We start from the raw sequence: 13,186 nt of genomic DNA on the forward strand, positions 1-13,186 counted from the left end.
GAGACTAAACAACATGATAAACCATATATTGGAACTTTTTGCAGCCATTTAAAAGTAGTTTTGTAAATTCCATCTCAGTAGATATTTTTGGAATTTCATACGGTTGAGTTTAATAAATGGAGATCATAAATATTTTAATACCAATAAATTGCTTTTTAAACCTTCGTGTTATACAGCTTTGATTCAATTGAAAGGTTTGGAGGAGCCTGCTGAGGGGAATGAGGCTGAAACTGGAGTAGTGTTAAAGCTGTAGCAGCGTCAGACACCCTGAGTGGATGAAGATGATGTGTTTTAAGGGGTATCGTGCTAGATGCTGAAGGGTTGTGTTGCTGAAAGGTTGCAGGAGGACTTTCTTCTGTTTTGCTCCACTTTCTCTGAATGTGTGTGTCACAGTGTTGTCAACTGGACAGAATCCAGAATCACTTGAGAGATGGGCCTCTGGGCATGCTTATCAGGGAGTATCTTGACTATTGGTCTGGGAAGACTTATCATAACTGTGAGTGGGACCATTCTAAGAGCAACGGGTCCTGGACTTTATAAAATGTGGAAGTGGACTGAACACTGACACATATCCGCTCTCTCCATTTTCTGATTGTGGATGGGATGTGATTACGCAACACATGCCATGTGATTAAACTCCTGCCATCTCGACTCCCCCTCCATAATGAACTGTATTTTTGAGCTCTGAGCCAGGATCAGCCTTTCTCTTTTAAGTTCCTTTTGCCAGAGTATTTTATCACAGCAACAGGAAAGGAAAGCCAGCCCAGGTGTTTGTAGATAGTTCACTCACAGCCCTGATGCGTTTCAAGCACTTCTTCAGCCACATGCGAATGGTCTGCTTAGCCACCTCCTCCTCGATGGTGTACTCCAGCTGCTCCCTTGCCAGCAGCTCCTCCAGCTGCAGGCTCTTCCTGATGTCCACAGAACGGTAGGAGAGCATGCTAGAAGACAGGAACAGCACCACCGCTGGTCAGATTCACCTGGTGTTTAGAGCCTCAGGTGTTCAACATGCAGAGGACACATCTTTCCAGCACATCAACGTAGCATTTGATGCCACTCACAGCTGGGAGATGGGCTGGTTATGTCACCTCTGTGTCTCCATTGTCTTGTGTGAATGCTGAGGATAGTCTTGGCACCTACATTTTTGAATAAGTTAATTGGCAAGTTAATGTCTGTAAGATATTTAGAACAATGAATGTATCTGAGTGCCAATGCTGCAGAAGACCCATGTTAGATGATTTCGACAGCTCTAGCTGTCAAGTACATACTCTGGAATGCCTTTTGCAGAAAGATTAGTCCATCCACTCTTTCCTTGTGATTAGCTGTAATTGGTGATGGTTAAAATCCTTGTCTGTGAGTTATGCATACCCCACTCCACTTCCTCTCTATTTTATTTATCTCTCTGCATCTTTCTTATTAATTTCATAAGATGCAAAGCTATAGCTGAATAATCACTCTTAGTTAGTCCTTTGCTCAACATGTCTAGACAGTGGTAAGTAAAACTATCATTTTTGTGCAGAGGGGAGTCATATAATTCCTATCAGGGATTGACCATAGAGGAATATAGACCTATCGGGTAGAACTGTACACTTTTGTAGCTTCAGCACCCTGGAATCTCATACAACCCTTGTTGTGAACCTGAGGCCACCATTGGAGCTCAAGTCACAGTATAATACCTTCAGGAGTACTGGGTCACTGATTTTTCTCTTCTTTGCTAAATGTTCCCCCGTTGTGTAGGAAAATTCTGCATTGTGTTTCATAAAATGCTTCTAAGTTCTTGAGATTCATCAGAAATTTCATTATTGCTTAACTTCTGTGGAGAATGGAGGGCAAAGATCACCACCATTGACTTTGCTTGAGTTCCTTGTGATCAACTGCATCACAATGCTCCAGAGAGGTCGAATCTTAATTATTAATGACAACAGTAGGTCTGGGTACCTCTTGGCCAACCTAAAACACTGTGCCACCACTAGGAAAGATCAATGTTCTGAGAGGCATGTCATTCTTTCTCATATATAATTGTGCCCCATATTTTTTTGTGTTCCTTTGCTTATTCATGGATGAATGATAGTAAGAGGCAAAATTGGTAACTTTAGGAAGCTTTTCCCAGGCCTTTCTCTTGCTAGTCTGACCTTCTTTTAGCCATAAGTGGAGTTTGATCTACCTGAATGACTCCCAAATTTGTGACAAAACATAACATTTAACATGCCAGGTACACGCAATATGAGTAAAATAGCTACAGTCAGTCAAATGTTCTAACCAGTTTCTGTGTCACAGATACCTCTGGCAGGGAAGTTTGTGAAGGGTTTCTTACAATGATATTTCACAGGCTATTTTATAAAGGAAATCAGCTATATTAAAATAGACCTTTCAATTAGTTTTCTTGATATGGGTCATAAATTCTGTATTGTCTCATTAAATAATATGAAGTTTAGGTCAAATGACACTGTAATTTGAAAGGACTTGTGTAGCATAAATGATATTTTAAGATTTCTATCAAGAGCTTCAAGTTGTGACCTTATATGTAGGTCACTGCAGACCTACTTAAGATGTGGCCAGACTAGAGCATCTGGGGGATTTAATCCAAGACAACTGTTATTTTTACAAAAGGAAGAACATACATACACACACACACACACACACACACACACACACACACACACACTGTGGGACAATGGTCTGTACCCTGTCACTTGTATTTTAAATAAACTCTGATTGACCAGTAGCCAGACAGAAAGTATAGGCAGGACGACTAGGCAGGAATGGAGGCAGTGCAATGAGAATTCTGGGAAGAAGGAAGTTTCAGTCTGCAGTCATCACCCAGAGAGAGAGGAAGCCAAATATAGAGCAAGCAAGATGTGACTGCATCATGCAAAAAGGTACCAAGCCACGTGGCTAACACAGACAAGAATTATGGGCTAATATAAGTTATAAGAGTTAATAAGAAGCCTGAGCTACTACGTCAATCAGTTTATAATTAATGTAGACCTCTGTGGGATTTCTTTGGGACTTAATGACTGCAGAAACTGGGCAGGACAGAAACCTCAGCTAACACACTTAACACACACACACACACACTGAGAATGGCCTGTGTGAAGGTGAAGGCAGAGATCACAGTAAAGATCACATTGCCAGCTAAACCTAACAGATGGTTGAAACCGAGTCTTCCTCATAACCTCACAAAGAACCAACCCTGCCCATGACTTCAGGTTTCCTGCTTCCGGAAACATAAGCAATAAACGTCTCTTGTTGGAACTTGAGCACAGCAGTCTAGCAAGATAACGCAGATGCTCCTAAGAGAGACTGAAAGACAGAGCTGAGTTTGAGCCTTTATCCTATCTGGTGCAGAAAATGTGAAAATGTAGTGTTTTAAGCAACACAGCAATTATGAAAGAGCAGGTGTGGCAGATTTTTAGCAGACTCACCTGATTGAAAAGATATCAATTTCAGCTCGTCTTTGTCAAGGAAGCAAGTGACCCTGAGAAAGTCACTTAATTCTTGCAGGACCACACCCTCATCCCAAAATAAAGAGACAGAACCACTCCCTCCAAGTCTTCTCTTCCTTTCCTCCTAGGAGGGCAGGCCACTGCTTCCTATCCTTGTTTGAGGCATTTTGATCAAACATGATCATAATGAGGCAATGAGAAAGGTTACTTCATTCCTAGAAAGTGTGCCCTTGCCTTATTACCATATTATGGCAACTCATATTTCAAATTTCCTTGGCAACTGAATTCGTGGGCTTTGTGTGTTACAGCTTTCATTTCTGACCTCAGCAAATTCTGTGACACTGGTCTTTAAAACCATCTTCATACCTCAAGACATCGTGGAAGGTGACATCACCACCATTGTGTAGCCTCTCCATCTCATAACACATGTGCTTAAACAAGAGCTTGTCTTTGTCAAGGTCCACTTCCAGCCTCCCACGTAGCAGCCGTAACAGGAACTTCACTCGGAAGGTGGGGATTACACCCTGGGTGAGATAGCACAAGGGCAAGCAAAGACAGTCATCAGGAGGCTCTAGGAATTCACTGGGAGGGGAAAATCTTTTTACAGGGAAACTCAGACAACAAAATGAATCTATGAGACAAGACTGGTGGCCTATGAGACAAGACTGGTGGCTCAGGCTTATTACCCAAATATCAAGTAGGCTGAGGCAGGGGGATCACCAGCATAAATAGCCCCAGACAGGAAGAAAGTCACAGGCTTCTTTGAAAGCTGCATAGAATGATGTGTGATAATCATGTAATGTGAAGTATGAGCAGTAGCCTTCTGCTCCTCTCGTCTAATGGGTTTCCTGACTTCAGAGCCAGGGAGGGTGAGGAATGCCCATGCAGCTTTCCCTAGAGTCAACCCTTAGTTCTTACGCTCAGCAGTCTATCCACCTCTGCACACGCAACCTTGATGAATATCTAAGAGTAGGGAGTACATGGTACACAACCCACCTTACTTAATTTGGGTCTCAGGGACTTCTTAACATTTGTTATTTTGTTTCCATTGAAAGGCTTCTTTGTAGGTCTTCACAATGATTAGAACAACTTACAGATAAAATGAGGCTTCAGCTTTGCTCTCATCTGGGATAAATCTGGACACTGGGACTCTAAAAGTTATCACTCTACCCCATATAACACAGTCTAATCCACCAACTCTGACTATATCTTTGAATGAGCCTAGTGACCTAAGGCTTCTTCCTAGTCATTAGGATGTCAGTGTGAATGGGGGTGTATTCTTTCCTACACATATCAAATGAGATCAAGTTCCTATGGGTAATAGTTACAGAGAAAAATACAGATCTAGATGAGACAAAAGAACCAGACAAGACTTGTGTCCTCCACAAGTTCACTGGAGCCCATTTGGGGGACGGGAGGACTGGTGTAGGCAGAAAGTAAAGTGGGGAGAAGACGCCAGATCCTGCCTTGCATATCCTGGGTCATGACCACACCTTGTCTTCCTGACCCTTACTTCTGCCAGCTATGCTATTTCCTGGCCTTTGCACTCTTAACTCTTCCTGAGCTACATTTTGGTCTTCCCAGGATGGGTCTTTCCGTGGTTGAACTTTCCTCATTTCTTGATGTGAGCTCAACCATCACCTTTTCACTCAAACCTTCATGACCTGCTCAGCTAAATCCACATTCTGCCTTTTTAAAAGTAGTCTTAACTTCTGGAACTTCATATGAGTCGAATCTCCTACAAAAATGTTAGGGTCAGAAGTGTTTCACATTTTGTGTTTTATAGACTTTGGAATATTTGCATTTATAGAATGAATGATTTGGAGATAAGATCCAAGTCTAAGCATAAAATTCATTCATATATTTTTTGTTTTTAATCTTTCAAAACAAGTTCTTGGGTGTCCCAGACTGACCTTAAACTTAAGGCTGTCAGACTCCTGATTTTCTTGCTTCTGTGTCCCATATACTAGGACTACAGGTGCAGGTACCATTAATTTATGTCTCACATGTGCCTTATTCACATATCTTGGAAGTTACTTTATAAAATATCATTAGTGTGCCTGGGTTTTGACTGTGAGGTGTCATGTGAACTCAGGTGTGAATTCTTCCATTAGTGGTGTTGTGTTGGTACTAAAAAGAATTTCAAGTCTGAAACATTGTTTTGGACTAGGGATACTAATCTGTGCCACAAGTACCATTTCACCTTGATGAATTGTTCCTCCTTTAGGACATAAGCTTTGTGGGCACAGGAACCTTGGCATTTGGGAATTGTTTTACCTCAGTGCCCAGACTTGTGCTTGGCTTTGAGAAGGTAAAGATAAAAGAGGTCAAAGCGGAGAGGAAGAAGAAGAGAAGAACATGCAGGATACTGAGGAAGAGAAAGGGAAAGAGGGGAAGAAAGAAGGTAGGTGATAACAAGGAAGTTGTCTCTGCCTTGGCTAACTCTTGGAAACACTGGTTAAGATATTTATATACTAACTTAGAAATAGTTCAAAATAATCAGGTCTCCATGTAACTAATTAACTTTTTGGTGGTGGTGTGGTTTGGAGCCAGGACTTCTTGCATGTTCAGCAAACACTCAACCCCTGAGCTATCCTCAGACATCACTTGTAACTCCTATGTGTGTTTCATCTAGATGGTTGCTTAAGGTTGAGGGGATGGTAAGTACGTAGTAGGTTTCCCCTCTTGGACCTACAGTTTCCTCCCTTCTGTTCAAGCCCAGGACAGACATCCTTTAGTTTTCTTTCTTTGTTGACCTTAAAGTCTAAAGACAAGGCTGTTCACAGTGGGAAAGAACACGAGGAGAGGCCGTTCTGCTCCCTGTCCTCTTGTGCCCGTCTGACTCAATGACAAGTTTCCACAATGCAGCAGTGACAGTTCCAGGTTTAGTCTATCTCAGTCCTTGACCTGAAGACCCTTAAAATATGTCATTTGTTCCCTTTGAGAGGGAGCATCCCATTCCCCCACCCCTAGGTCGAGGAAGATCTTCAACACCTGATTCTCCTGCTTCTAGTTCCCAAGTGCTGTGAGCACAGTCATGAACCACCGTACCCAGTTTTATTTGGTGTTGGGGATCAAAACCATGATCCAACGTGTGTTTGGTGAGTAAGTGAGCCACATCCATAGTTCCTACCTCTCTCTTATCATCCACCATGTTCCATATGATTTGAAAATGGCGAAGGTCATTGTAACTTAAAAGCTGATCCTCTTCAGTGGAATAAAATAAGGAGAAATTCTCTACAATTATGGCTAAGGAAAAAAATTCAGATGTTAGACAAGTATACTAATGTGTCACTTTTTAGAAAGAGTAAAACATCTACAATAAATAATAGATGTTATCACTCACATTATAAAGCCAATTATTCAAAGTGATTTCAGTACAGTTTTCAGGTTGGCAAGTCTCTCACTTGGACTAAGCTATTTTCTCAGTACTTGCCTTTCCAAAACATGAGGGTCATGGGCTCAAAAGCACTCTGTGTGGACATCCATGCCAGCTGGCTCCTACTCTTACTTGAGAGTTCCGGGGCATTTTAAAGGGTCATATTGTGTCTGGGTGGCCCCACAGCTGGGTGGACAAAATATATCTTTTAAAACAAAAAAATGTGATATTTTGAGGCTATGAAAGTAGCCCTCCCTGATTTGTGTTCAGCCCAATCCATGGGAAAAGCTCTTTGGTAATTAATGAGCATAATAAATAGGACAACTCTCGAATCTGCAATCAACTGCCATTTCTATGCTTTTCAAAGGTCTTTTCAGCTCCTGGGTTGAGAGGCAACAATTTATAATTAGTGCCATGAAACACCCGCCCCAAGCAATCCAGGATAATTACTCGAAAATTGTACATAATTATCTAAGTACCTGAGTTTGAAGAGATGAAAAAATAATTCCACGAACATCTCTTACCTACAAGCAGATTCAGCATGATGTAGGCGATGATGACATAGAATGAGCAGAAGTACATCAGTGCCCCTGCGTAATTGCCACAGTCTGTGGCCCAGTATGTAAATTCATCTGGAGTACAAAACGGAGGCTGAACCTGTGAGGCAGTGGAGGACATGGAGGAGAAAATAAGAGAATGGGAGGGCACAGATTTCTTCTCAGTGCAGTGCTCAATGAATGTATTCTTGACAGCATGGGATGTAGTTAATTTAAGGCAATCATGAAAAGCCACACGTGTTGGACACACACACCATTTGCAACAAGAGTATTTCATTTGTGCTGTGCTCTTAGCCTTGTAGATTCCTTAGTTCAGTGCCACCAGAAGTAAAATGCAAATGAAGGTTTCCCATGAGAGAATCTTTCCCATTCTCACCAATAGTTACTAGGGCCAAACTTTGGAAAGCCAAATAAAGAGGAACTTAATTTATTTTCTGACTTAAGCAATAGATTAATCTGTCCATAAGTAGAATACACATACCAAATTCACATTCAAGTTGTGTAAGGACTAATTACCCATCCTGAGGCACCAGAATGGGATGTTATAGAAATGTATGAAGTTCAATAATTAAAAGCCATGCATTCTGTTGAACACACAAACCCTTCTGTGATACTGTCCTGGTTTCTCTTAACCAGAATGACTAGTTCTTTCCTTTGTGCTCCCACATACTCTTTTGGGACTCTTATGTAGGATTTATTTAATTCTGCCTTGTGTTGGACCTGATTGATAAATTTGGTTTCTGTTTTTTCATGTTTAAAATTCCCTATGCCCCACTATGTGCTATATTTGCACTAAGCATTAGGGATAGATTAATAACAAAGGCACACCCCTGTTCTCTGAAAGCTGACTACAGTTTAAGATCTCATTTACCAGCACAAGGGTCATTAGCTCCATGTGGTAATTTAAATTTAATTTGTATTAATTAACAAGGAAAAGTAAATGGAATATAGGACAGTATTGAAAAACTAGTCACGCCGGTAGCTGAATACTGTGCCATACATGGCTAGTAGCTTCCTGTCTGGACAGTACAGGCTTCTTTAATGAATGTCTATATGACATCATTGGTGCCTATGAAGTGACAGGGAGGGAAAAGAAAGAAGTTTTACTCTACAATTGTCTAGAGCTGTTTTGCATGTCCAAACAAGAAATACAGATTGCTGTAAGAATGGATAACTCCTGGTTTTAAGTGTGGGCAAACATGCCTGCAGACACAAATGTTAACACTATGGTTAGAGGATCATACAGACTTATTGGACAGAAAGCAGGATACCAAAGGGAAGAGTGGCTCAGACCACCTGACATAGGTGTCTCGAGGACCCTTTGGACCTGCAGAAGGCCTATGACTCAGGACAAAACAGGGACTTGGTGAGTGTCTGATGAATGTGTTAAATAAATCTTCTTGTTTTGATTGCTAAGCTATGAAGGATAGGAACAAAAGAACAGTGCTCATTATTAAAATACCTGAAGTTTTGTTAAGTGAATATTTGGGATATTTTGCTCTTTATATTCATATCTTATAATGTTAAAAAGTCAAACTAAGTCAAACTTAGGGACTAGGTAGTCAGATTCTTCTTCTTCTTCTTCTTCTTCTTCTTCTTCTTCTTCTTCTTCTTCTTCTTCTTCTTCTTCTTCTTCTTCTTTTTTAAATACAAGGCCTTTGTGCTAACAAGGATATCATTGCCATGTATATGTGAGTTTATGTTGAGGCACTGAAAATGACGAGAGTGTATTTACCATACAATCATGCATAATCTTGTTCCAGTCTTCCCCTGTGACGATTCGGAACAATACAGTAATGGCTTTCCCAGCTGAAGAAAAATTGGCATGCCTAATTTGATAAAACAGAAAGGAGATTGCATGAGTCGTCATCGTCATGAAGCAGTATGGATAGTCACCACCAAACAGTGGCTTTTGCAAGCTTGGTTGCCAGGTTATTGTTATCAAAGCCTAAAGCTTCTTGCTAGCAGTGTGGCTTCTTGACAAGCCAGCTCTCACAAAGTCACCAGTTTACCGGCTTTCATCTTGAACAACTGCGTGAGCTTTGGTTACGAAGAAGTGATTCCTACCTTTGCTTGGTTATAGAAGAAAACTCAGCCTTTACCAAATAAATCACCTGCAAGCGAGGCATTTGCAGGTGTTTTGTTTTATTAGAACCTTTAACATGACAACAGCGGATGCTTCCATAATGTGGAAGATGAGCTTCCGAAAATGCTTTTCTTATAGCAGAGTGGTTTTGTAGGTTCTAACTTCCTACACTTTGTTGAAAAAGAAAGTCATCTAAAAACTGCTTTATTCCCAACAAATAACATATAGCACTTCAGAGAAGTACATGGAAATTAGGAGTGGTTATTCCCAACAATGGATAGAATTATAAAACCCTTTTTTGCTTTGTTTTTGCATTTTCTAAGGATTCTAAAATAAACATGCTTCTCTTTGTCAATTTGAAAATGTCATTTAAAATATGTATGCTTTATTTTATTTTCCAACACATTACTACCCCTTTTCACCACCCCAAGTCTTTAATAATCAAGAAACTTAGTTTGTATTCACGATTTTATTATGAAAGAGTTTGATTAGTAAATGAATAGGAAGACAAATACATGCTGACCTGTTAATGTTCTCTCCATATTTCACGGTACCAAAAAGAACAACCCCAGCAAAGGCATAGCACAGTAGCAAGAGGAACATCCCTACGATGATAAAGAAGCTCTTGTACATGCTGACAACCACGGTCAGAAGGAGCATCTTTAATGTCACCTGTGGGTGAGAAAGGGTGCAGTCAGGGCAGATGGAGAGAGCAGGAGAGGAGGAGGGAGAGACAGTTCTAGCTGTGGGGAGGAGCCGGCTGGTGAATAATCTATGAGCAGGTTGACTGTGTAGCAATTCCCAAGTACATCGTTTGAACGTTGTTTCCTGTTAGATATTAAATCTAAATATTATTCAAAAACCATCTGGCATTGAGAAATCTTATTCATACTTCAAACAGTTCAGTCACTCAAGAGAAATTAATTGAATTAACAACACAAGATTCTTAGTCTTCCACTTCCTCTTCTTTTTCTACCCAGACATCTGTAAGGTCAACACATTTTTGACCTATAGCTAATTTTTTTTCCACTCTATTTTAAATTTTTTTAAAACAAGCCTTTTTATTTTACATACCAACCCCAGTTCCCGTTCTCTCCCCTCCTCCAACTCTCCTCTTCCCCCAACTCCACTCCCCATCCTTTCCTCAGAGAGGATGAGGTCTCCCATGGGGAGTCAACAAAGTCTGTCACATCACTTGAGGCAGCACCAAGCCTCCCCAAGGCTGAGCAAGGTATCCCACCATAGGGAATGGGCTCCAAAAAATTTGTCACCCACAGACATCCTAAAAAGCTAAATGTAATGATTGTTTAATGTCAAGTAACCACCAATGATTAAATCTACCAATTACATGGATATATGAAATCGATATGTGAAACAATGTTAGTAACAAAAGAAGCGGTATCCCTTTACAAAAGAGAACACAGGTAATATGTGGTGTGCATAAATGCTAACAAGGAATCTAGAATAATGGAAACATTATCATCAATTATAAATTTTCTGCAATAAAGTTATTTAAAAAACAATAAATTAGGGCACATTAGAAATGACATTGACTTTTGGTTTCAGAGTTAAAGTGTTTTCTTTCATATTTTACTCAGAAAATATGATAAACAAACAGGAAATATAGTCTAAGATAACTAACCTACTGATTTAATGTGATATTTAATATCATTAATCTTGACTTATGAAGTTTAATTCTTTGTTGACCATAACAACCAGGTTGGCTGAGGTCAGTTGGTACCAGTGATTCAATGTTTATGTAACCTTAGAATGGATTCTGCATGACAGACTTACATGCTTTCCACAGATGGAGAAAAATCTAAAGACAATCACACAGGCTCCCATCATGTAGGTGTATGCATTCTGAAATTTAAACAGAAGACAGGCTTTTTTTTACAATTTGCACAAAAGATCTTGTTATGGTTCCATTTTTCATTTTGTCTTCTGTGAAATCTAGTAAATAATTAGTTTAATAAAATGTGAAAATTCCTATAAGAAATTTATCTGAAATAAAGGTGCTGAAAAGGTCACTGCAAAAACTCATGAATAAGTATTAGATTTAAAATCAAATCTCAGGCGAAACTTTGGGTTTTGTTTTGCTTAACCGAATTCTGAATTTTGAAACTCATTTCACATAAAGCAGTGGCCAATCCTTTTCAGGACAGGGCAGGAAATGCACGGGATAGCCTTGCAATGGAAGGAAGTTGAATGAGACAGGAAATAACGGCATAATAAAGAGTGGTCAGATGTTGAAGAGAAGGCTTGAGGGGATTGGAAAAGTAGGTTAGCTGGTAGATGTCTTGCCTAACACATGCAAGGCCCTGGGTTCAATATCCCATGCTGTGTAAAGCCAGAGTAGTAGTGATGTCTATAATCCCAGCACTTGGGAAGCAGAAGCAGAAAGATCAAAATTTTAACATCATCCTTGATTACATAGTGACCTCAAGACCAGCCTGGACTACATGGGACCTTATTCCAACAACAGCAACACTTGAAGACAGCTTTTTCTGAGATCAGTGCTCTTTTTATAAATAGATCCATTTTAGAAAAGTACCCCTTCCCCTCAGCACAAGAGGGCTGCATCAGCTTGCTCTTCAAGTGTATGCTGAGGGTCAGAGACCACTCTGTGCCTTATGATTCACAAGGTTTCTTCTGAGAAACAAAGATGCCACTGGCCACAACTTAACAACGGTGACATTCAGCTGATGCCAAAGCATGAGCATTCTCCAGGAGCAGCCTCGCCAAACGACAACAGTCCCAGATGGGTCCCTGGGAGGGGGGTCCACTGAGCTCCTTGGTGAGGCAAATGGACAGGAATGTGGGCACGGAGCATCGTTGGATGGAATACAGGGACTGTGCCTTCCTTCTCAGCAGTCTGCTGCAAAATATGGCAAAGAATGATTGCTTTTCTCGGACCAGAGGTTTTTCTCAGGGGAAGAACTAAAGCAGTCAAGCAGAATAGGGAAGGTTTTTTTGTGGCTCAGAACTTCCTCTGTGGGGGATATCTGAGATTAGGAAGCCTACTGTATTCTTCCATTTAGAGTGAGTAGCATTTAGTCAAAAGTTTGTCTAGATAAAGTAAGCACAATCGTAACTTTTATAGATAACCCAGGTTTTTATATTAGAAGTCATGATAACCACAACCCCTGAGATAATGACTGGATGATTTTCACATGGACCCCAAAGTCCTGAAAAAACCAAGTTTCCATTTGTTCAAATCTCGTGCTATATTATATGCTCTGGTTCCTTCTTCTTCAGCGACAAGACCTCACCTTTGTCCAGTCCCTGGACCCTTTGATCCTAGCCAAGGGCATCTGAAATGTTTTGTAGATGGAGTCTAGTCCTTTGGGGGAACGCCTTCCAGGTCCTCTTTGATAAAGCTGCTTCCTACTCCTCACGGTTGTCATGGGAACATGGGATTTCCTTCATCTTTTCCAGTGTACCCATGGTTTTCCCTGGTTCGTGAGCACATGGTGAAGGTCTCTCTAGATTTCTAGGCGGTGAAGTTTGTGAGAGCAGTGAATTTGTTTGTTTTGTTAATTTCTTTCTTCTTAAGTGCTCTATAGTACTCTTCTCATCATTACATCCAAGGCCATTTATTATTTGAGAGGGTGGATACAGGTATTTGAGAACCTAAACAAATTGTAATGTCAAAGGCAACTACTGGTTTAAAAAGGCCACTCAGCATGCTTATGAATATCGCAGATCCAAACTAAGG

At 40.5% G+C, this 13,186-nt stretch overlaps 1 protein-coding gene across 4 annotated transcripts in view; it reads right to left on the reverse strand.

Annotated features, from left to right (window-relative positions):
- The window catches only part of Nalcn (sodium leak channel, non-selective), a 281,079-nt gene that overhangs the window by 7,485 nt on the left and 260,408 nt on the right, over positions 1-13,186 (reverse strand). For all 4 annotated transcript variants that reach the window (XM_085698170.2, XM_048422068.3, XM_087912334.1 and 1 more), the window contains 7 exons: positions 11,263-11,331; positions 9,992-10,140; positions 9,118-9,211; positions 7,350-7,482; positions 6,580-6,695; positions 3,813-3,970; positions 791-941 (listed from right to left, as the gene is read on the reverse strand). In XM_085698170.2, coding sequence (XP_085554296.1) covers positions 791-941; positions 3,813-3,970; positions 6,580-6,695; positions 7,350-7,482; positions 9,118-9,211; positions 9,992-10,140; positions 11,263-11,331 — 870 coding nt within the window. The remainder of the gene's footprint in view (positions 1-790; positions 942-3,812; positions 3,971-6,579; positions 6,696-7,349; positions 7,483-9,117; positions 9,212-9,991; positions 10,141-11,262; positions 11,332-13,186) is intronic.

The sequence above is a fragment of the Myodes glareolus genome, chromosome 12, assembly GCF_982192425.1.
Source record: "Myodes glareolus chromosome 12, mMyoGla1.1, whole genome shotgun sequence".
NCBI classification, from domain to species: Eukaryota; Metazoa; Chordata; class Mammalia; order Rodentia; family Cricetidae; genus Myodes; species Myodes glareolus.